The 22,340-nt window shown below is 39.3% G+C and overlaps 2 protein-coding genes across 2 annotated transcripts in view; both read left to right on the top strand.

The window, feature by feature from the left end:
- The first annotated feature begins 1,693 nt into the window (after window positions 1–1,693).
- med4 (mediator complex subunit 4) lies at window positions 1,694–4,892 on the top strand. The gene is made up of 7 exons (XM_040021774.1): window positions 1,694–1,945; window positions 2,687–2,753; window positions 3,347–3,517; window positions 3,876–3,933; window positions 4,039–4,125; window positions 4,210–4,341; window positions 4,720–4,892. Exons 1-7 carry the CDS (start codon window positions 1,875–1,877, stop codon window positions 4,890–4,892), a joined length of 759 nt encoding a protein of 252 aa, XP_039877708.1. The 5' UTR covers window positions 1,694–1,874.
- Window positions 4,893–6,802: 1,910 nt separating this feature from the next.
- Window positions 6,803–22,340, top strand: part of sucla2 (succinate-CoA ligase ADP-forming subunit beta) — a 28,073-nt gene continuing 12,535 nt past the window's right edge. Inside the window, exons 1-5 of the mRNA XM_040021899.1 lie at window positions 6,803–6,886; window positions 9,785–9,980; window positions 12,978–13,077; window positions 14,407–14,569; window positions 18,680–18,808. Of these exons, the coding sequence (XP_039877833.1) occupies window positions 6,803–6,886; window positions 9,785–9,980; window positions 12,978–13,077; window positions 14,407–14,569; window positions 18,680–18,808 (672 nt within the window). The remainder of the gene's footprint in view (window positions 6,887–9,784; window positions 9,981–12,977; window positions 13,078–14,406; window positions 14,570–18,679; window positions 18,809–22,340) is intronic.

The raw sequence follows: 22,340 nt of genomic DNA on the forward strand, positions 1-22,340 counted from the left end.
ACACACACTGATTAATACGGTAAAAGTAAGGCAGGGGCGTCAAATACCCAGGGACCAGAATCAGTTGCCAAATACTCTCCAATCTGGCACCTGGGACAACTTTTTAAACTGTATTTTCATAAGTTTTATGAGTTTTATTACTGATCAAAAAACTCCCCCGTGACCACTCACCTAAAGTAAATAAAGAATGAAAACACAAATGACACTTTTTTACTGTTGTTATTCAAATTTATCATTTTTGCAGTGGCCTTTACAGGAAAAATACAAAAACAAAAATTCTTTCAACTAACAAAAATGTTCTGTTTTTATAAGTAAAAGACCATCTGTGCCATAAGCTAATGGAATTTTTTCTGTATTAATACATTTGGATGTAAATTTTATACAATTAACATAATTAGTGGAAGTAATTTATGCATTTATTTCTTACGGTTTAAGCCCAAATAGTTGTGCTGAAAAACTTTAGTATTTCTCTGTAATGCAGAAAAACTGAGATGTATTGTGTAATGTGTAGTTAAACTTTTTTGTAATGACAGAAATGACAGTTAAGATCAAATCTGGCTTTATATTTACACAAGGAGTTTGATATCCCTGCCATAACATAAGAGAAAATAAGAAAATTAACATAACGACACGAACTTAAATTATGACTAAAAACTGGTAGTGTGTTAAAGAAATAACATTCAACATAAAAATCCAAAATGTAAATAATTTAATGGGCTTCAAGGAAATATACACATTTTTGATTTACAGAAAAAAACAGAAGAACTGTCAGTTTTACCTGATGAGCTATATAATGAATTCAGAATATATCTTATTTCTTTGATTCAAATATCTCAACAAACTACGTGAATAAAATTAGGCTGTAATGTGAGTTCTCATCTGCGAAAGACAATATCCAACCACGAAATACAGAATCACAATACACAGCTTGCAAGAGAAAAACGTTTTATGTATTTTATCTTTTAATTACTGTGGCACTTTTCCCTTTTTGTATAAATGCTTGCATTACATAAACTTTTATGAAATTTTAAGCAGGTTTGCACTTATTTTGACGGTCCGGAAGTTTCTTCAGTTTCGGTTTGCGCTGTCTACGGCCTGACCGGGGTAAACAGCCTACATCTGGGAAACGGCTGTTTCCCCCTGGTCGGAGAATTTGGGAACAAAATAAAATAAAGCTGTGTGAACACATTTATATACAGTGACAAAACAAAACAAAACAAAACAAAAGATTAATACAATTCTTTCTCGCCAGCTGGAATGTGTGATGTGTGATATACTAAAAAAAAAAAAACACACACAACAACAATGAAAAAAGGATGCCAGAAGTACTGTACTCATTTTATTTTCAAGCGCTTGAATCGTTACTTGAATATTTCCACTTTATTCCCCGTCATAATAATATATATATTATCAACCTTTCCAACTTAATGTACTCCTTATTTTTTGGTGTTGCTTTTCGCTTGAATGAAGATGAAATACGCTGATAATAGAAAAAATATTTGATGCTCTTACTTGTGTAAATGAGAGGTAACCTATAATTAAAAACATAGGTCTGATAAATAAGTGCAGTGCATTAAAACGTTAAAAAAAAACAGGAGGAATTTATTTGGAGTAGATGAACTGAGTACAAATTATTGAGAATTATAGATTACATTATAGATATATAAATAAGGCACCATAAGTCTAGGTTAGAATATGGCTGCCAATAATATTAATAACGCCAATAAATGCTACGGAAGTGAGAACAGGAGTCATATCTCTAGCATACCCTAGAGACCAAAACGCAAATTGCCCGAAAACAACAAAGACGACGAAGAAGAAGATTTTGGAACGTCATTTCCTGTCTTGCGCAAACCAGAGGAACGAAAGTAAACATGGCGGCGGCGGAGAAATCGACGAAGGAGAGACTACTGTCTGTGCTGGATGATTTGGAGGTTTTATCCAGGTAAAATTAAACTTCGTGCGAGCGTTTTCTCGTGTCTCGTGTAAACTGTTTGGTAAGCTATCAGTATTTTATCTGTGAAGAGATAAAATACTCGGAGCCGCGAACTAGCACCCCCAGTTTGTGCTGATTACTAGCAGACATGCCGCTCATTGGCCGAGCCTACGGCTTTTCTGAAAGAAAGATAACGAGCTCTGGGATTTGAAACAACCTGAAACACTGTTCTAATTTTTCTGTTGGAAACTGTTAGCAGTTAGAAGACTCCATTTTATAAAACAAGGTTGTTGAAGAGTTTGTAGGTACTACACTCTACGGCTAATAGTCATTTTCAAAAGGAAATACGTCTGTGAAGGTTCTCATTCATCCAGGTCATCGTAGTCTAAGGAGCTTGGAAAGAAAAGCGTCTGGACTTCTTTGAGACTGGGACTCTCCACCATTTGACCCTTAGAACTGAAGAAGCTTCTCGGATGAGAGGTGAAACGTCTTCAAACAACTCAAAGAAGTCCAGGCGCTTTTCTTTCCAAGCTCCTTAGACTTTCAAAACTACCACAAGAATGGCCAAAATGACTAATCGGAGAAACAAAGCAAACATAGGCGTACAGAAAACGATCATCAGTATGAGCTTTAAAAAGTAAATAAATATATAAACATAGAAATTGATTTGTTGGATTGAAATGTGGTTTTTGACCATTTTTAATTGTGTGTGTGTGTGTGTGTGTGTGTGTGTGTGTGTGTTCATTTCAGGGAGCTGATAGAGATGCTGGCATTGTCCAGGAGTCAGAAAATGCCTCAACCTGGAGAGGACACGCAGGTAACACCCCACTCAGCCTTTAGTTGACACACGGAGATTTAAACAAACTAATGACCATCACAGTGGCTGTCAGACCATGCATAGTCCTAGGGTTAGTGGTGATCAAAGGCCTTCTAGAAGCAAGTCTCACTATGTGGCAGCTATTCTAAAATGTCTAGCTATATATTTGGTCAGTGTTGTGAAACACTGTCCAGTTTGATACTTGTCTGCCACTCGGTGTCTGTATTTTTCCAGTTTCTGGTACTTGATCTTCAAGTTCTTTGTGGATTTGCACAGTCTTTTGTTTTTTGCTGTTTTAAAGTTTTGGTGAGACATGATCACTGATACAGGATCACTGTTTCTTTAAAGACAAACCTGTGCTTAATTGCTAAGCATAATTTTTTTTTAAATTTAAGCATTTAATTTTAATGCTGTCACATTTGAAGATATCTAGTTCCTTCCAACTGATTTTCTGTCGTCCATAAATCTTTCATAGCTTTTGAACCTTTTCTTGTGTTAGACATGAGTGATTTTAGTTAGTTACACTAACCTGTATGAAGCCTATGAAATAGGAAATCTTTGATAACAGAATGTGTTGATGCTTTATCCATAAGATCCTGGAGCTGTTGGTGCAGAGGGACAAGGAGTTTCAGGAGCTGATGGAGGTGGCCCAGCAGCAGGGGAAGGTTCACCAGGAAATGCAACTGCTGGAGAAGGAGGTGGAGAAGAGAGATAGTGACATCCAGCAGCTCCAGAAACAACTGAAGGAAGCAGAACACATCCTGGTGGGTTTGGCTTGTCTCTTGTTGTATTTTTTTTTTTTTTTATCCAGAGCAGGGCAGCGCTGACAGATTGAAATAAATGCTCAAATGTTTTAAGTATGCTGGTGTAGCTGATACTGTGCTCTTACAGCAGAGGTGTTCAGGGTTATAGTGTTGTTATTGTAATGTAAAGGGGCCTATGATTCTCTTCTTTTTCTGATATACCGTGTTACAGATGTTCATATTAAACATGGCCAAGGTTTAAAATAATGAGGCCAGCATACGAATAGTCATAATAAACAGAAACTACATCTTCTTTAAATTCTAATATCATGTGAGAAGTGATAAAGAGGATTGATATATTTCCGTCTATCTGTTTCAGGCCACTGCTGTTTACCAGGCAAAAGAGAAACTGAAATCCATCGAAAGAGCCAGGAAAGGTGAGGGAACACTCCCGACACGTTCTGGTGAAAGCTATGTTTAATGGCTGGTTTTCTCTTTGATGGCTTGCCCATAAATTGACACTGTTTACATGTTCTCTGCAGGAAGCATCTCATCAGAAGAAATCATCAAGTATGCTCACAGAATCAGTGCCAGTAACGCTGTGTGTGCTCCTCTCAACTGGGTGCCAGGTATGTGCCAGGCTCTCTGTATCTCACACTGGGTGTTGGTAAAAGTTCATGTTCAGCTTCATTCACTGTTGTCATACTTGACAGGTGATCCACGCAGACCGTACCCTACCGACCTGGAAATGCGTAGCGGGATGCTTGGTCACATGGCCAACCTGTCCACCAATGGTGTGAACGGTCATCTGCCAGGAGACGCGTTAGCTGCTGGGAGGTTACCAGGTAAGTTCAGCTGAGCACTTAAAGGAAGGAGTACCCATGCCTCCTGGCAAAGAGATTTTAGATGAGGTCAGAGGTTTGTTACAGTGATTTCAAAGTGTATCATTTATCAATTTATCATTATCCATCCTTATCCATCCTTTAAAAAGTTAAAGGATGGATCCATTATTTTTCTTTTTATCAAGTATAAACACTGAACACAGGTTTTATTTGTTGCCATTCAGACTGCATCTACATCAAGCTCTGTAACATAAGAAACTTGGCAAAAAGTACCAGCTTTCAGATACTATATAAGGGAGCTGAGAGAGAGGCTGAGATAAGTAGTGTCAGTCAGTGTTTGGCATTTCACAGAATAACCACTTTTCTCTCGTGTCACCTCAGACGTCCTGACGCCTCATTACCCGTGGCAGTCGTCTGATGTCTCAGTGGGGATGCTGCCCCCTCACCACGGCAATGACTTTGGCCTGGAGCCTCCGGGTCACAACAAGGAGAATGAAGATGATGTAGAGGCCATGTCCACAGATTCCTCCAGCAGCAGTAGTGACTCCGATTAAAAGCGTGTCTCAGAGTCAAGAAATGCTGAGGTGTGTGTGCGCGCACGCGTGTGTGCGGACGTGTCTGTTTGTTCGACTTAAAGCTCACCAGCGAGCAACATCTGAGCAGGCATCTTCAGCTTCAGTCATTTATTGTGCCTTTGAGAAATTGATTTTTTAAATGTACCCTTTTTGAATATTAGTGAGTTTATGGTGTTAGTAGGTGGATTATGTTCCCTTTGGACAGAACCAGGCTAACTGGCGTTATTATACAGTTCAGTGAAACTACTGTATAAACTAGAACTAGCAAAAACGAACGTGTCATTCTGGACTCCTACATGAAAGAAGACAGACCAAAGAATATCCTTCAGAAAACAAAGACAATAATTTGCCTTCTTTTGCTCTTTGGTGACACCGTGTGTGTGAGAGACTTGATGTCTAATTTTAGTTGGTCACGGTCAGAATGTTTGCAGTGTAGTATAAGTTGTGTAAATATGCCTGTAAATACTCAGTCTTGTAAATAAATACTTTTTGAATACAATTTTTTTTCTACTCTTTTTGTGTCTGGATTTGTGGATTTGTTGTTTTGCTATTCATGTTTAGGAACACCAACTTTCAAATGTTCCTGAACAGCATTAGATGGAAGCAGATACAGTCAGAGGTCATCTCATCCATTACGATTCAGTACATTTCATGGTGCAAGGTGTTTGCTGTATGTTTTTATTTATCAAATCTTTGAAAATCTGAACTGACACGTGCTGGAACACTATTTCTCACTGGAAGTGGAAGTAGAACATAATGCAAAAGAGCAATAAGTACATCAGGGCCATCTTGCATTTGACATCACTTTTTTGAGTGGAAAGATAAGGAGATAATAGAGATACAAGCCAGAAATTAGCACTGGGTAGAAAAGGTTTAATTTCTTGTTACATACAAGTGGAACTAATGTCAGAGTGCAACACGATGCCTACATGTTGTTGTTGTTTTTAAAATGAGCCATGAGATATGACTTCATTTATTCATTTACAAGTTTATACTTGACACTAAGAATTGTATTTATTTAGGTTAAAGGGCGGAAGGAGTCTTTATTTACAGTATGTTGAGGCAATGATAGTGCTGCCTTCAGGAGCTCACTGTAAAACACTATGTTATTGTATACCGTACTATGGTTAAAGATTGAAATAAAGATTTGTTTTTGCAGTATGCTATTAAAATTATGTGATGTAGCCTATTTGAGTTTTTGCAGTGTTATGAAAAGGGGAAATAGGCATGAAGTGGATATTTAAAACAAATGAATACATTTAGCTACTTTTTAAATGCTCATTTTTATTCTTTAAAGTAAGTACGCATATTTTCAGATATTTGAACACACACCAGCAGTATACTACCCTAACCCTGAGTCCTTCATCCTAAGCATTGTACAATGGTAGTAATAGGGCCAGATTTAAAAAAAAAAAAAAAACAATAACAAATTGTGTTCATTTTCAGATTTTGGTTGAAAATTTGACATTACACTTGAAAAACTATTTTGAGGGGGAAAAGGTGAAATGTGGAGATTGCACATTGTGTTTATGGTTAAAAATAAACAATTTACTTGTAACATAAATCAATTCTGAAGTACGATTTTACTAGTTCATCTACGCAAGGCACTTTGTAGAGGGCTTTAATCTCTACATTTCGACTTTATTCTCAAAATACTAATTCCTAGTTTTTACAAAAATAGTGTGTATATATATATATATATATATATATATGTGTGTGTGTGTGTGTGTGTGTGTGTGTGTGTGTGTGTATTTTCTTTTTTTATTTAGTTATAACATTCCTTTCATGGGTCTGAACGTTCCAACAGCATTTGAAATTACCAGAGGGGAGGGCGTCTTTGGAATCGCACTACGCGTGCGCGTTCAATCCACTTTGCTGTAGAGGGAGACATGGCGACGTCCCTGATTTGCGGCCGTTTGACGGCTAGCCTGAGAACTTCAGGGGCTAGAAACACTATTAGCTCCGCTTGTAAGGTAAGTGTGTATCCACAACGGAAGACAACGTTTGGGCTTTCGTGGAATGTGTCTGTTATGGCCCCACACCTTCCCCGAGGGTTAAAAGTTCTACGAATCTGACAGGGTCAAATTTGACATTAGCACAACTCGATTGAGTTTCCGTTATTTTGGCTAACACGCTAACTAGCACATAGTTAGCACGGCCGGCTGTCAAATCTGCAGATTAAGCAGTAAACGGCCAAAGAATCACTGTGCCCTTAGTCTTTTCTGTAGCCGTACACTTCGTGTGGCTGTGAACGGCATTCTTGGTGGAGGATATGCTCAGTGAAGCTCAGTGACCTCCACCGGCAGCTGCTACAGCTTCCATCCCAGCGATTCCTCCCCCATGACATCTGTCCCGCTGGGTCTTCTTGGGAAGTTATCTGGCCGAATCCGCTCAGGCTCGGAAGCATAAACAGCTTTCACTGCAGAGATACGCTGCAAATATACAACGGGGGGAACAGCAAGATAAAATGACGGAAGAGATCTAACCGGGAAGAGCGCGCAATTCAACCGGGAGTCCATTACACCAGGGCCCCCATAAGATAGAGCCTGACCAGCAAAACTCTGAATACTCTACACTGAGCAGAATTACGTTATTTATGTCGTATTGGTGGGAGGCTTTGGGTCTCGACATTCCAGCCTAAACATTGCTGCAGACACCTGACACCACAGGACAAACTCAGTGGTCTCATGGCTGTGCTCTGGCAGTCCGGAGCTGTTTTGGAAGCATGAAGAGGACCTACACAATACAAAACAGCTGGTTTTAGTGTTTTCTTATCGGTGGTAAACGTATCAGCATTCTTAACAGAAGTCTTTGTGTCATCTTAGGTGAAAGTTTGAAATGCTTGTAAAACTTATTTTGACACATTCTGTTCAGATAACATCAGCAAAGCTTTACATTTGTTTTACTAAAAAGGTATCTGCAGGTTGTTGAAGCTCTCTAAAAGCACTGCATTCAGTTCTTTTGTCCAAAACTCGGAATACGCTATTTAGTGACACAATATTAGCATTTTTTTCAGCTAAAAAAATTTATAGGATACTGGTTTGAAAGATGGTTGAAAGGTGTAATATAGATCAACGAAAAAGAACGGTGATCTTTAAATTGTTTCATTCTTTTTAGGCTACCTGTCAGGACTCCGTTTGCCTACATTTGTATTCATCAATAGGAATTTTTGAGTTATCCATCTGGAAATGTGATATAATGTATATTTTAATTGCAGTATTGTTCTGGGTTTTCATTTTGGATGGTGTAACAGTGAAATAATACATGTGTTACACATTATGTGGTTGCAAGAGGGACTTTAAAAGTCTTACTTGAGTAGCCAACAAAAAGTCTTCAGTTGCTCCCTTTTTTTTCTGTTCATTATAATCTTGATAGTGTGTGCACACCTATTAGAGTTAATAATGTCTGTTTACACACACTTTTGCTTGTGATATAATTTTATATAGTGTGTAAAGGTAACAGAACAAAGTAATGTTAGTTTGACTAATTGTCTGGTATCTGAAACCTCAAAAACCACGACAGGTTTAGTTCTTCTTGTTGTGTTTTAGCTAAACACTTACTTCAGTCACAGGTACGCCATACTGGTACCAGGGGGGATGCCTTTTGGCCTTCAGAACTGCTTTAATTGTCTGTGGCACAGATTTAACAAGTGGCTGGAAACATTCCTTAGAGATTTTAGTCCATATTGACATGGAGCATCACACAGATGCAGATTTGTCAGCTGCACATTCATGGTGTGAGTCTCTTGTTCCATCACATCCTAACGGTACTCTGTTGGAATGAGATCTGGTGACCGTGGAGGCCATTTGAGTACAGTGAGAGCTTTTAAATGGTGATCAGTTTGTACTTAAGGCCCCAGAATGTTCCAAGAAAATATTCCCAACACTATTAAACCACCTCATTAGCCTCAGCTATTGAAACAAGGCAGGATGGAGCCTGTTACGGTCAGCTTTGATGCTATCATCTGAATATCACAGCAAAAATCCAGAATCATCATTCTGTTGACTGCTTTCGGTGAGCTTCACTTCCTGTTCTTATCTGACAGGAGTGGCACCTGGTGTGAGTTTCTGCTGCTTTAGTCTGAGTGGTTATTGGAGCTACTGTTGCCTTCTTGTTAGCTCAAAGCAGCTGACCATTCTCCTATCACCTCTGACATCAACAAGGCATTTTTACCCAGAGAACCGCCACTCACTGGATGTTTTCTTTTTTCAGTAAACCCTAGAGGTGCAGATCAGCAGTTTCTGGTACTCAGACAAAGCCTGTCTGGCAGCAGCAACCACTCCACCGTCACAGTTACTTAAATCGCTTTGTGTCTCTGGTGTGATACTGAGTTTGAACTTTAACAGGTTGTCTTGACCATGCCTATTTGCCTAAATGCTGATTAGATATTTGTGTTAATAAGTAAATATGTGAAGCAGGTGTGCCTAATAAAGCAGCCAGTCATCTTCTTTTTTTTTTTTTTTTCTTGACCAAAAATAAAAGGTTGGATTTTTCTTTTGGTCCACTGGTTTAGTTGAGGAAATAAACGTGATTGTCTAATGCCCAGCTGATATGCTTTGAGTAACACTTTGTTTCACATCCTTGCTGAAGTTTCCAGTGTTGCTTTTGTGGTCCTACGGACTGTGAACCATTCTCTCTTCCTCCAAGGATGGTTATGTTTTGTGTTGTAGGAATTTTATCTCGTGGGTTTAGTGTCTGCGATTTTCACATGTTGCTCTAGCAATATTGAGCAAAAGACAACACAATGATGTGTCTGCTTGTTTTGAGTTAAAAGAGATTGTTTATTTGTAGGTTAGATTGGCATTTGAAGATGGTAGATGTACTGGTTTTAAGTTCATTGCTTCCTGTGCTTGTTCTTTCTGTCCCTTCAGGTTCTTGGTGGTTCTTCAGGTCTGTTTGGCGGCCATGTGTCCCAGCCCCAGCCCCCTCACGTGCAGCAGCAGCAGAGGAACCTCTCGCTACATGAGTACATGAGCATCGGCCTGCTGAAAGAGGCCGGCATCTCTGTGCCGGCCGGCATGGTGGCTAACTCCTCAGAGGAGGCGTACGCTGTGGCCAAGCAGATTGGTAAGGCTGAACAAGTCGTTAACAAGCAAGTTCACTTTCACTGTCCTTTACTCAAGGACAAAAAAACAAAAACTGTAGTTCTGTTATTTAGAACAGTTTAAGTGATTTTTAAAGACAATGTCCAACCTCAGTCAAGATGCACAGCTTCACACTTTAATGGATAAAGAGGCACTGACATTTGAAGATGTTGTATATGCATTTAATTACAGAAGCCTTGAGAAACCCAGCAGGCTAAACTTCAAATGCTTTGATTGTGAACTGACTGTGGCAACATTAACGTTTTAAATAAATCATAATACAACCTTGTCTGTAAGAAGCCAAATTACATTAGTACTGTTTCTATTCCAAACAATCTCATATTGTATAAGCCATCACTTTCACAAACTTGACTAAGTACAGCAGTCTTACATTTAGAGTCGCTGTAGTTAAACTCTGTTCTGTCAAACTTCAGTCTGGAGACCTTTGAATTTAGCTACCATGTTAAATGCAGTGGGCTTTAGTAGTGTTATGAATGTTTTATCTGTTAATGGTCCACCACCAAGCCACTGTTGTGGATTTACTAGTGGTGATTTTCTTTGGTTGGTCTTATATGAGCAAGAAGAGCACTTTAGAGCTATGTTTGAAATCGAAAAACTTTAAAGATGTAGGTGTTAAACATTTTGACCCCATTGCTCTGCATTAGACTTGAAAGCATTTAAAGAGATGGAATGAAAGTTTTGACTTTAACCACGCTATTACTCTCTGACAAACCCAGTGGCGTGACTATCCATTTATGCTGCTAACTCTTTCATCACCCCTCTGGACCTGAATGCCACTTGGAGGCTTTTCTAACATTGTGTGTGTGCGTGCGTGTAAGAGTGAGACAGACAGAGAAAGACACTCTCGCACACCCAGTCTATACATAGCCATCTTCTGCTTCAGTGGTATCAGTTGACACTCAGCGTGCACAATTCTTGGATAGAAAGAGGATGCACCTGTTGAAATCAATACACACCCTGTTTCTTGTTCATTGTAAATAACATGAAAGGAGCTGCATGCCATGTTTTTTTTTTCTCCTCATGTTACTCCTACTTTGCCTGTGTGTGTAGTTATATTCCTCTATCAGTAAGGAGACATGTGATATGATAAGACTTGTTTAGCTAAGCTGGTCCTCTACTGCTTTTTTTTTTTTGGGGGGGGGGGGCATATACAGTATGTTGCAAAAGTTTTTAGCCACCCCTAATTTCTTTATTTTGCTAGGAAAATGGGAAGCGTTTGCAGTTATTTATTGACACATGTTCAATCATACATGGAAATACAGTATACAAGCCAAAAATAAGAAGCTTGAAAGTCAAAATTTGGTATAAAGACCTTTATTCTTCAGCACAGCTTGAACTCTCTTAGGAAGATTTCTTGTCATGTCTTTCAGTAGTCTTCAGGAATTGTTCTCCAGGTTTGACGAAGGACATTCAAAACTCTTCTTTGCATGTTTTCTGACATTTTTTTTCTGTTCTCTGACAAGATGATCCCACACTGATTCAGTAATTCTAAGGTCTGTGCTCTTGGGAGGCCACTGTCTGTTTGTTCATACAGGCATGCTTTCACTGGATTGGCAGTGTGTTTGTGGTCATTGTCATGCTGATAATGAAGCTATTGATAGTCAGATGTTTTCCAGATGTTAATTCACAGTGGATCAAAATCTGATGGTACTTTTTCATGATTCCACCAATTTGACAAGATCTCCTGCGTCCCTGGATGAAATTCAGCTCCAAAACATGACGAAGCCTCCACTATGTTCTATAGATGGCTGTAGACATTCACTGTTGTATTTTTCCCCTGTATATATTAATGATGATTTGAACCAAATATGTAAAATCTGGACTGATCTCTCCATAAGACCTGCTGCCACTGATTTTCAGTACAGCTTTTGTCTGATTTTGCTGTTTATGTTCTTTAAGAATGACTCCTTGACAGCTACCCCTTTGACTGAGACCATTTCTGAGGAGGCTTGCACGCCCACATTTGTGAATGTACGAGCTCAAGAATAAGACGATGTAAAATTTTTATACGTTAGGTGTATCTGCTAGGGGGCTGAGTGGTTCCACTGGCTCCTGCCACGTCTTCTTTTGTCCTCCACTTTTCTAATTTCATCAAAATCTTTAAGAAATTTTACAGACTGCTCTAAAGAGCTTGTTTGAGACAGAGGATGAACTGTGATAGGGTGTGGCCAAGGCCAAGTATAAGATAAAAGGAAATGATTAAACTGAGCTACGCCCCCCCCCCCCCCCCCACCCCCACCCCAGTCCCAGAATGAAACTGTGTATTGATGAAAATGAACAAAAGTACTAATTAATGGAATAAAACTGAAACATGCTGTGTGCTACAGCATGCCATGCTGTTCTTAAAGAAGTTAAAGCTAAATGTGTATATAACTAACTATTATCATGAAACATTAGCACAGTTAGTGATAAGTTGCCACCTAGATTTGAAGAAAACTGGTTCAAAAGCCAAACTTGTGAACAAACCTTCAAATAAAACTCAACTATGACCCAGAGCTTTGTGTCACTGCATATTTTTGAAACGGTCAAGGGTGCGTTAGTTGCCAACTGGAGTCCTTCCTCTTACTTTTAAACTCAGCCATTATTGCAAAAGCCTCATGGTGTCTTGTAAGCCTCTGGCCATATTGTTTATGCGTGACAGGAGAATAAGATCAAATTAGTCCATCTAAACGTTGTGTCACTACAGAAAGAATACAAATGGTCTGTTTCTGTTAATATCAAAATTGAAGTAGAGCAGTGATTGGTACATTTATGTATAAAGCAGCAAACACACATTTGAAATATGTGAGTGTAAATATTAACAGAGAACCAGGATATTTTTTTTACTTGATTATTAACAATGTACAAACTTCATTTCTGGCCGGTCTGTCATGTAACTGATTAGTTACTATGACATTTAGTGCATTTAGTGCATCACAGTGTGTAATGTGATGAATGTGTGTGTGTGTGTGTGTGTTAGGTTCGAAGGACCTTGTGGTGAAAGCTCAGGTTCTGGCTGGCGGCAGAGGAAAAGGGACGTTTGAAGGTGGACTAAAGGGAGGAGTGAGGATCGTCTACTCGTAAGTAACCCACCCTTTATAATTAAACAAAATAAGTCGTTACTGGCAACAAATCGGCTAAATTACGATTGTCTATATGTAAACACATCTTAGATAAAATCCTGTCCTCACTTACGCGTGTACCAAAGAGTATGTTTTGCTGCTTCACAGTAAAACCCATGTTTAAGATTATTAACATGAAACAGGATCAGCAGGAAATGTTTGTGTTGGCCATGGGAGTGGAAAGATTGTAGGAGAGATAACGGTAAATAACGATCACCCAAGCTCCTCATCATGTTGTGGCACAGAAAGGAGGAGAGGAGAACACATACATGAAGAGGGAGGTGGGAGACACCAGGGAGTTCAGCTCCTTCTGTATGAAGAAACAGTGCTGTGTTTAGAGACCTTAATGATGTTTGACCATGTTTACGTGCTAATCAATTTAACCTACCCTACCTTGAGTAGTGAATATACGGTCATTTGAAGAATGTTTTCCCACGACTCTATGCACTTCTGTGAAAAACAGCCTGCGATTCGATAGCTTATGAAAAGATCTTTAGCAACAATAACGTAAAAAACTTGAAGTCATCACAACTGTGCTATCATGAACTTTGACATGCTAGCTACGGTCTGTAGGGTCTGAGATGTAGCTCCTGTGTTTTTTGTAGTTTCTTAGCATTGCTAAGTCTGCACTTGCTGAGGATTTTCTGGGCTGTTTCCACTGCTGGAAAATTGTGAGGGGTCTTTCTCATACCTACAGATTGTAGAGCTGATTGAATATCTGAGCTGCTGTAGTCATCAAAGTGCTTCATTAGTTTTTATTTAGCACAGCTGACTGCTGTGTAATTGGAAAATGCTGCCTACTTGGCAAAGTGTCTCCAGTGTGGCAGCAACAAACTGCAGTAATACTGAAAAATGGATGAAAATGAACTCCAGACTTCATCTGAAGAACAAAATAATTAATTGGACTGTTCATTTCCTCTTAATGAGTTTGACAAGCCTGTTCTAGTGTCTGTTTTCAGAAGTTACTGCACAGACTTTGCATACTGTTGTTTAGAGGACAAAGGCTGTAAAGAGTGGAAATTAACTTTTTCTGCACCGTACAATACACGGAGCAGATTACACTTACAACCTTGGTAACTGTGTCCATCCTCATTCTCCTGCTTACTGACTAGCTCAGGAAAGTAGTGCTGACAGATATGATATAAATGTTAATAAACTCAAGTAGCTGTTTAATAATTTTAGTTTGTATTGTCCTTGCAGGTTTTTATCTATTTGCTTCATATGTTTTCTAATTAACTTGTTATGCATTAAAAAGTTTTAAATTTCCTGTCTCCTCCTCATCTCCAGGCCAGAGGAAGCCCGAGACATTTCATCTCAGATGATTGGTCGAAAGCTGTACACCAAGCAGACCGGGGAGGCGGGTCGTATCTGCAACCAGGTGTTCATCTGCGAGCGCAGGTACCCACGCAGAGAATACTACTTTGCCATCACCATGGAGAGGTCCTTTCAGGTGAGGGAACACAGGCGCACCCACAAGAAGCCAAATGATGTGTTTGCTCAGCTGAGAACGATGCTTTCACGGGAAATGAATTTCCTTAAAAAAAAAAAACAACAAAGGTGGAAAAGTTCAAAAGGAGTGCTCTTAATGCCCATTTCTTTGTGTTTTGTAAATCATGCATTAACCTTTCAAACAAACCTGTAGAGGAGATGATAAATTTTTTATGTTGAATGGTGTTCAGGCTTTGCTCCTCCCCTAAATGGCCCCAAAAAATCACAGATTTAGTGTTACTAATAACCCATCAGTCTCTGTGTAGAGCCCTGAGCCCTGGCTGAACAACTTGACACGAGCTGTCAGGCGCGACTGCCGTCGAGCTGAGCGCAAGTGGAAAAAGGACAAACTACAAGTGTCATTCCAGATGCTGAAGGACTGTTGGCGTCAATATCAAAGAACTGTAAAAGATGCCAAAAGAAAACACTTATCTGACATTATTTTGTCAAACTGCCACAACCCGCGTGTTTTATTTAAAACTATTAACTCTGTTCTTAATGCACCGTATACTGACTGTATTGAGCCCTCATCAGAAGCCTGTGAAATTTTTTTTACACTTTTTTATTGAGAAGGTCTCCTCCACAAGGGCTCAGATCTCTCCTTGTGCTCATGACCTCTCAGTCTCTGTTTCCTGCTCTGCTGTCTTTGACAGGTTTGAGCCTGTGACTGTCCTTTTTAAAGGAGACTGTTGGTCATCTTAAGCCTGCAGGGTCTCCAAATGATGCTGTCCCTCCTCGACTTTTAAAAGAGGTGTTACCTACAGTCGGTCCTTTGGTTCTTGAGCTGGTAAACCATAGTCTGATGTCAGGTATTGTCCCTAAAGATTTTAAACATGCAGTAGTCAAACCCCTGATTAAAAAACCTGCTCTTGATCCTACGGTTCTTGCAAATTACAGGCCTATCTCCAAACTACCTTTTCTTTCCAAAATTCTTGAAAAGGTAGTTTACAGCCAAATAATGGCCTTCCTGGAAAAGCAAAATGTTTTAGAGGTTTTCCAATCTGGTTTTAAACCCTTTCATAGCACTGAATCAGCCCTTTTAAAAGTTTTTAATGACATATTTTTAGCGACTGATGCTGGGGACTGTGTTGTTCTTGTGCTTTTAGATTTGACAGCTGCGTTTGATACCGTGGATCATGCCATTTTATTCTCTCGTTTGGAGCACTGGGTGGGCATTAGGGGCACAGCACTGGAGTGGTTCAGGTCCTACTTGACGGGGCGAACTTTTTGTGTCAGCCTTGGTGACTATGTGTCGTCCTCCGCTCCCCTCTTGTGTGGTGTCCCACAAGGCTCAGTTCTAGGCCCCCTCCTCTTCTCTTTATATCTGCTTCCTCTTGGTTCTGTACTGAGAAAGCACGGCATTCCTTTCCACTTTTATGCTGATGACTGTCAGATCTATGTCCCTCTAAAGAAAAAAGGCAGATACCTTACACAGCCATTACTTCAGTGTCTCGATGACATTAAGGCTTGGATATCTGTTAACTTTTTAAAATTCAATGATAAAAAGACAGAGGTGATGGTTTTTGGTAGCTCCACTGAGACCCCCAATGTGTATGTAGATTCCCTGGCACAGTATGTTAAGCCAACTGTCACAAACCTGGGGGTCAAAGTGGACTGTGATCTGAAGTTTGATAATCAAATTAAGGCAGTGGTAAAATCTAGCTTCTTTCACCTCAGGCAGCTGGCAAAAATAAAGCCAATTCTTTCACGGCAGCACTTTGAGACAGTGATCCACGCCTTTGTTAGCACTCGGCTGGATTACTCTAATGCACTTTATATTGGGCTCAGTGCATTATATATTAGTCATCTACAGAGGGTTCAAAATGCCGCAGCTCGTCTTTTAACTGGCACTCGAAAGTTTGAGCACATTTCCCCTGTTTTAGCTTCACTTCACTGGCTGCCCATTTCTTTTAGGATTAATTTTAAAATTCTTTTATTTACTTTTAAAGCTCTCCATGGCCTAGCTCCATCTTATCTCTCTGAGTTGCTACAGCCTTATACACCCACTCGCTCTCTCAGGTCAGCTGATCAGCTGCTCCTGAATGTACCCAGGACTGGGCGTAAACTTAGAGGAGATCATGCTTTTGCTGTAGCAGCTCCCAAACTGTGGAACGAGCTTCCTTTAGAGATTAGACAGGCCACTTCTTTATCTGTTTTTAAGTCACTCTTGAAAACCCACCTCTTTACCCTGGCCTTTGACACCACGTGGGATGTTGGTTTTTTATTTTAGTTGTTTTTAGGTGATTCGATGCTGTTTTATCTTGTTTTTGTTTTAACATAGGGCTGTTTTAATTTTATGTTTTATGTGTTTTATTTATTTATTTTGCTGTTTTTTGTTATTCTATTGTTTTAACTTATTTTCTGTACAGCACTTTGTTCCTGTGCTGGGTATTTTAAAGTGCTTTATAAATAAAATTGGATTGGATTGGATAGAGGTGATTAGTATTAGTCTAAGTGTTAGGGAAGGTACACTTACACTACAGTAATCTCATGATGTTTTTGCGTGGCATTGAATGAGCTCTAGATCATTTTAGTTGAGCTGTTGACAGTCTGCAAGCCTAGTGTGAAAAGCTCAAGCTGCTGCTGTTTGTTTACTCAAACACATTAAACACATTACTCATTCATTTAAATTAAGATCTGTATCATAAGAAAAGTCAGCTCCGGAAAAAATTAGAGGCAATTTATAAACTACAAAAATTAGATGTGAAATTAAAGATTTAGATGAGATTAACTGTTGTTTTTGTAATGAAACTGTACATCGCACCTCCCCTCCACATCTTTTCATTCAGATGACCAAATTAAGCAAAGCACACATAGATTCATCTGTCAGTGCTTAAATGCATCTTGACTCATCTTCATTGAACTCATAAAAAAAAGTTGTGATTCAGTTAACAGATTTTGTCCACTAGATGGCAGCACAATACTGAAGATAAAGTCAGTGTTTTTACATTAAGAATTTTAACACTTTCACTGGATCTTTTTCAGGGTTCAGTGAGTCTGTATGCTTTACTGGCTGTTCAGGTTTTTATTCATAATTAGGCAAAGCTGCTAACATTTGAGTCGATTGTGTCTATAACTTGATCATAGATCATGAACTATGCGGTGAGCAAGAATTTTATGTGTTTAAAACGTTTGCACACTGTTGTATATAGTATATAAAATTCTGATTGTAATGTATTCCACATGTTCTTACTGTATGGAGAAAGGGATAAAGATGCTGCTCACCACAGAAATTCCTTCTTAGTATTTTGCCGTCATCACAGCAGAAATAAGGAGGTCTCAGCTCAGGAGTCTTTGGAACAAAACCTTGTATTAAACAGGGTTTGTGATCTGAGGAGCCTCCTTAGGATGTGCAGTCATGAAGACTTGTGTGGATAACCTTTTTATTTTTTTTTCTCTATGCAGCTGTGTTTATGAAGCTGCTGCAAGCAATCAGCGCGCTCAGTGATTAGCCTATTGACAATCAGATGAATGTGAAATTAATAAGTATTTTCATATTTTATAAACTATTTAGTGTTGCTTATCTAACAACAATGAAAATTACTTACTCCGGTCTGAGAGTTTCTTCTTTTTCCTGTTTTACATGACTTTAAATAGAAAATCTGAGGGTTTGAGAAAATAATCTGAAGATAAATGACATGATTATAAAATTGTTTATTGTTGTCTTTTGCATTTTATTATGAGGACGGTGATTTTACTGTGCAGGCACAGACTACTTTGTTGCTTTTGTTATGAGAGGTTTGAAGACATTGGAATTTTTTTTTTTTTTTTCATGGCAATAGCATCTTTTAGTTTTTACACAGAAAAATAGGAAGTCTGAAGGATGTGGCTTCAGATTTGATTTAAATTACAGGAAGAGCAGCCAGGTCAGTAAAAAAACAGAAGGTAATTTTGATTGTAATTATTGGGAGAGGATAGTCAAAACCTCCTCGCATAAAATCACTCTTATTAAATCACCCGTTTTCTTTGTAAAGGTGTCTATCCGGGGCTTAGGTTTCACAGATTTGGAAACAAAAATGTTGCAGTAACTCTAAGATTTTAAATCCCCATCCCTCCCACTTGTGTCCCACAGGGCCCTGTGCTGATTGGCAGCTCACAGGGTGGCGTGAACATCGAAGATGTTGCAGCGGAAAATCCAGATGCCATTGTGAAGGAACCCATCGACATCGTGGAGGGCATTAAGATGGAGCAGGCTGTCAAGGTGCGATCAATGGTAGATGTAATAAGTCATGAAACAGACTTGAGGTGCACCCACTTTGTAGTTTGGGCTGCAGGAAGACTTGGAGGAAGAGAAAGGGGAGTGTGTTTGTGTGCGTTCATGCTGCAGTGAGTGCCAAAATGTCTAAATCAGAAGGGGCTCTTTGCTGTTTAAAGAAGGTTAACTCTTATCTAAACAAGGTCATTGGTTGGAGAAATTGTTGCATTCTTCTTAGCGTGTTTTTGCACCTATTTTTGATATAATTAAGGTTTTTCGAATTTTTAGTTTGTTGTCCGTTAATGACAAATTTCCGCCCATCATCCCAAATTTTCCTCTGAGCCTAAGTTATAATCATTTTCCAGGGCTTATAGAAAACAACTGATATTTTCTCATGTTTACAGTATGAAATTGGTGCCTGGTTTAGAATAATCATACTTTTTATTTTTCAGTCTGATGTTTGCCTTTAAAATAATCTGTTAGAGGGAAAAAAAAAAAACCCTATCCTGTTTTAGATGATGTGCCAAGCAAGATAAATAATGCTCCATGTTGTGCTTTATTTACAAAGATGACTCTACAAACATTCAGCTGGAGCTTTTTACAGAATCAGATTTTCACATGAGATGTACAAACAATAACAGCGATGAAGAAAGAAATGTTATCAGTTAATTTTAAAATAGTCTCAATAAGACACTGGCTCTAGTCCTTATGAAGGAGTAAGCTTGTTTTTTAAGGACAACAGGTTGTGTAGGTAGGGTTGGACATTCCTGCAGTGCATCAGGATAATATTCCCAGTGTTTCACTTTTGTCAAATTACAGCCTTATTCCAAAATAGATTACATTCATTTTCTACCTCAGAATTCTATTCACAATACCCTATAATGACAAAGTGAAAAACATTTTCTTGCAATTCTTGCAAGTTTATTAATAATATAACATGTACAGAATTTTTCACAGTCTTTGCTGTGACACACAAAATTGAGCTCAGGTGCATTATGTTTCCACTGATCGTCTGTCGGGTGTTTGTACAACATTACTAGAGTCCACCTGTGGTAAATTCTGTTGAGTGGACGTTGTTTGGAAAAGCACACACCTGTCTATATAAGGTCCAGCTGCTAAAGGTGCATATCAGAGCACAAACCAAGGAATTGTCTGTAGACCTCTGAGACAGGATTGTATTGAGGTACAGATCTGAGGAAGGGTGCAGAAAACAGCATTGAAGGTCCGAGTGAGCACAGCGGCCTCCATCATCTGTAAGTGGAAGAAGCACCAGGACTCTTCCTAGAGCTGGCCGCCTGACTAATCTGAGCCACCAGGGTAGATGGGCCTTAGTCAGGGAGCTGACCAATAACCTGATGGTTTCTCTAACAAAGCTCCAGCATTTTTCTGTGAAGCGAGGAGAACCTTCCAGAAGGACAGTCATTTCTGGGGACTACACCAATCAGTGCTGCATGGTAGAGTGGCCAGACAGAAGCCACTCCTCAGTAAAAGCCACATGACAGCCCCCCTGGAGTTTGCCAAAAGTCACCTGAAAGATTCAGACCACGAGAAACAAAATCGTCTGGTCTGAGGAAACAAAGATCAAACACTCATCACTGCCCATCACCTGGCCAATACCATCCCTACAGTGACGCATGGTGGTGACAGCATCATGCTGGGATGTTTTTCAGCAGCAGGAACTGAGAGATTAGTCAAAGTCGAGGGAAAGATGAATGTAGCAATGTACAGACACATCCAGCGCTCGGCTCTGCGACAAGGTTCATCTTCCAACAGGACAATGACCCTAAGCACACAGACAAGATAACAAAGGAGTGGCATCAGGAGCACTCTGTGAATATCCTCAAGTGGCCCAGCCAGAACTCAGAGTTGAACCCAATTCAACATCTTGGAGAGATCTGAAAAGGGCTGCCAACCAACGCTCTGCATAAAGTCTGATAGAGCCTGAGACGTTCTGCAAAGAAGCAGATCATATTAAAAAAAGCACACACACACACACACACACACACACACACACACACACACACACACACACACACACACACACAAAAAAAACCGAGCATGATACTAAAAATGACTTGAGGCTGTAATTGTGTCATTATGTTTGTTTCATCATTATTATTGCTGTAATTATGGGCCAATGTGTAAAGTTTTGCGGTGAAATTTGAAACCGTTCTGGAATAAGGCTGTAAAATGACAACGTAACTGTAACATGATGTGGAAGAAGTGGAGCGCTGCAAATACTTTCTGATGCACTGTGGTCTACCTTTTGTCAACAAGATGATGCTGCAGTGTTTGTAATGTAGCTGCTGTACTTTACAGCTACTTGAGCAGCTACTTGTGAGAGAGTGAGGATGTTCCTGCTACATGTACCAAACAAGTAAAAAGCACTAGGGGGAAAATTCAGCACACTTGAGCTGAGCACTCAGGTGTGTTCACTCAATCACACTTGGATCATGAACTCCATTAACTGTAGTTTATTTCCAGATCACCTGAACAAACTCAAAACATTACAGCTTTCACAAAACTATCATGTTTAATAATCATTATCACGGCATCTGCACGTTGCAAAAGCTTCTTCTTCACCGATCTTAAAAAAATGCGCTTAACAAAGAAACATGATCTTAATAATAATTTCAATTTAAAAAAAAAAAAAAAAAAAAAAAAAAACTACAAAGATGAAGTGATCGCCCTGTAGCCATGACACGTTATGTCTGCTTGTTTCCTGACATAAATCAACTTGGAATTCATAATTACAGAAGGCTTCATCAGGTTCTCCCTCTGTTTCTTCTTACATCAGCAGGAGTGCTTTCACAGTTGCAAGCTGTATCTGGACAGCTCTTGTTGGGTTTTCTCACGGAAGCTGCCATCAGTCTTTTACCACTGTAAATATGTACTGCTCAAAATAAAATGAAGGGAACACTTGATCATCGCAGTCTTACACCAAGTCGGTTAAACCTCTGGACATCAGTCTGTCCAGTTAGGATGCACAACAGGACAGACCCAGTGTCACCTGCTTTGGTATAAATGAAAGTAACAATGGCTTCTTCCCCTCAGAAACATTAAGCACTGATTCTAGACTTGAGTTCTCTAAAAACAAAGTTAGAGGAATTGTAGTAATAAGAAAATCATTCAAACAGAACACAGTTCATGAAGAAATTATTCTAATCACCTTTAAAAGAAACATGAATTTCGTTATTTTTCTATCAGCTGACTTTCAGAAGCTAATGCTGGAGTTCTTTCTTGTTTTTGGTGGACTTGATTTATTTTGTTTACAGATGTACTCATTTCTCCACCCTGTCTCACTTCTGACTGTCTTTCTTTTCCTTTCCACTTTATTCCTGTTCCCCTGTTGCTGCACATCTCTTTGGCTCTGAATATTGAATATGTTGGTTGTCATAGTGAAAGCAGAGACTCAATATATTTGACAGAGAGAAGAGGTGTTGATTGCAGGGCTCTCAAACTAGATGGAGCGGCATTGATATTCCTTCGCTGCATTTATTTTTGTCCGCCAAGACCACATTTTTCAAACAACGTGATG

The sequence above is a fragment of the Simochromis diagramma genome, unplaced genomic scaffold (genome assembly GCF_900408965.1).
Source record: "Simochromis diagramma unplaced genomic scaffold, fSimDia1.1 OVJJ01000322.1, whole genome shotgun sequence".
Lineage (NCBI taxonomy): Eukaryota > Metazoa > Chordata > Actinopteri > Cichliformes > Cichlidae > Simochromis > Simochromis diagramma.

Excerpts from the sequence above, each read along its gene's own strand:
- med4 (XM_040021774.1), top strand. The coding sequence starts at position 1,875 with ATGGCGGCGGCGGAGAAATCGACGAAGGAGAGACTACTGTCTGTGCTG. Across the intron at positions 2,754-3,346 it reads AACCTGGAGAGGACACGCAG|ATCCTGGAGCTGTTGGTGCA; the intron begins GTAACACCCCAC and ends TTTATCCATAAG. Across the intron at positions 3,518-3,875 it reads AGGAAGCAGAACACATCCTG|GCCACTGCTGTTTACCAGGC; the intron begins GTGGGTTTGGCT and ends TATCTGTTTCAG.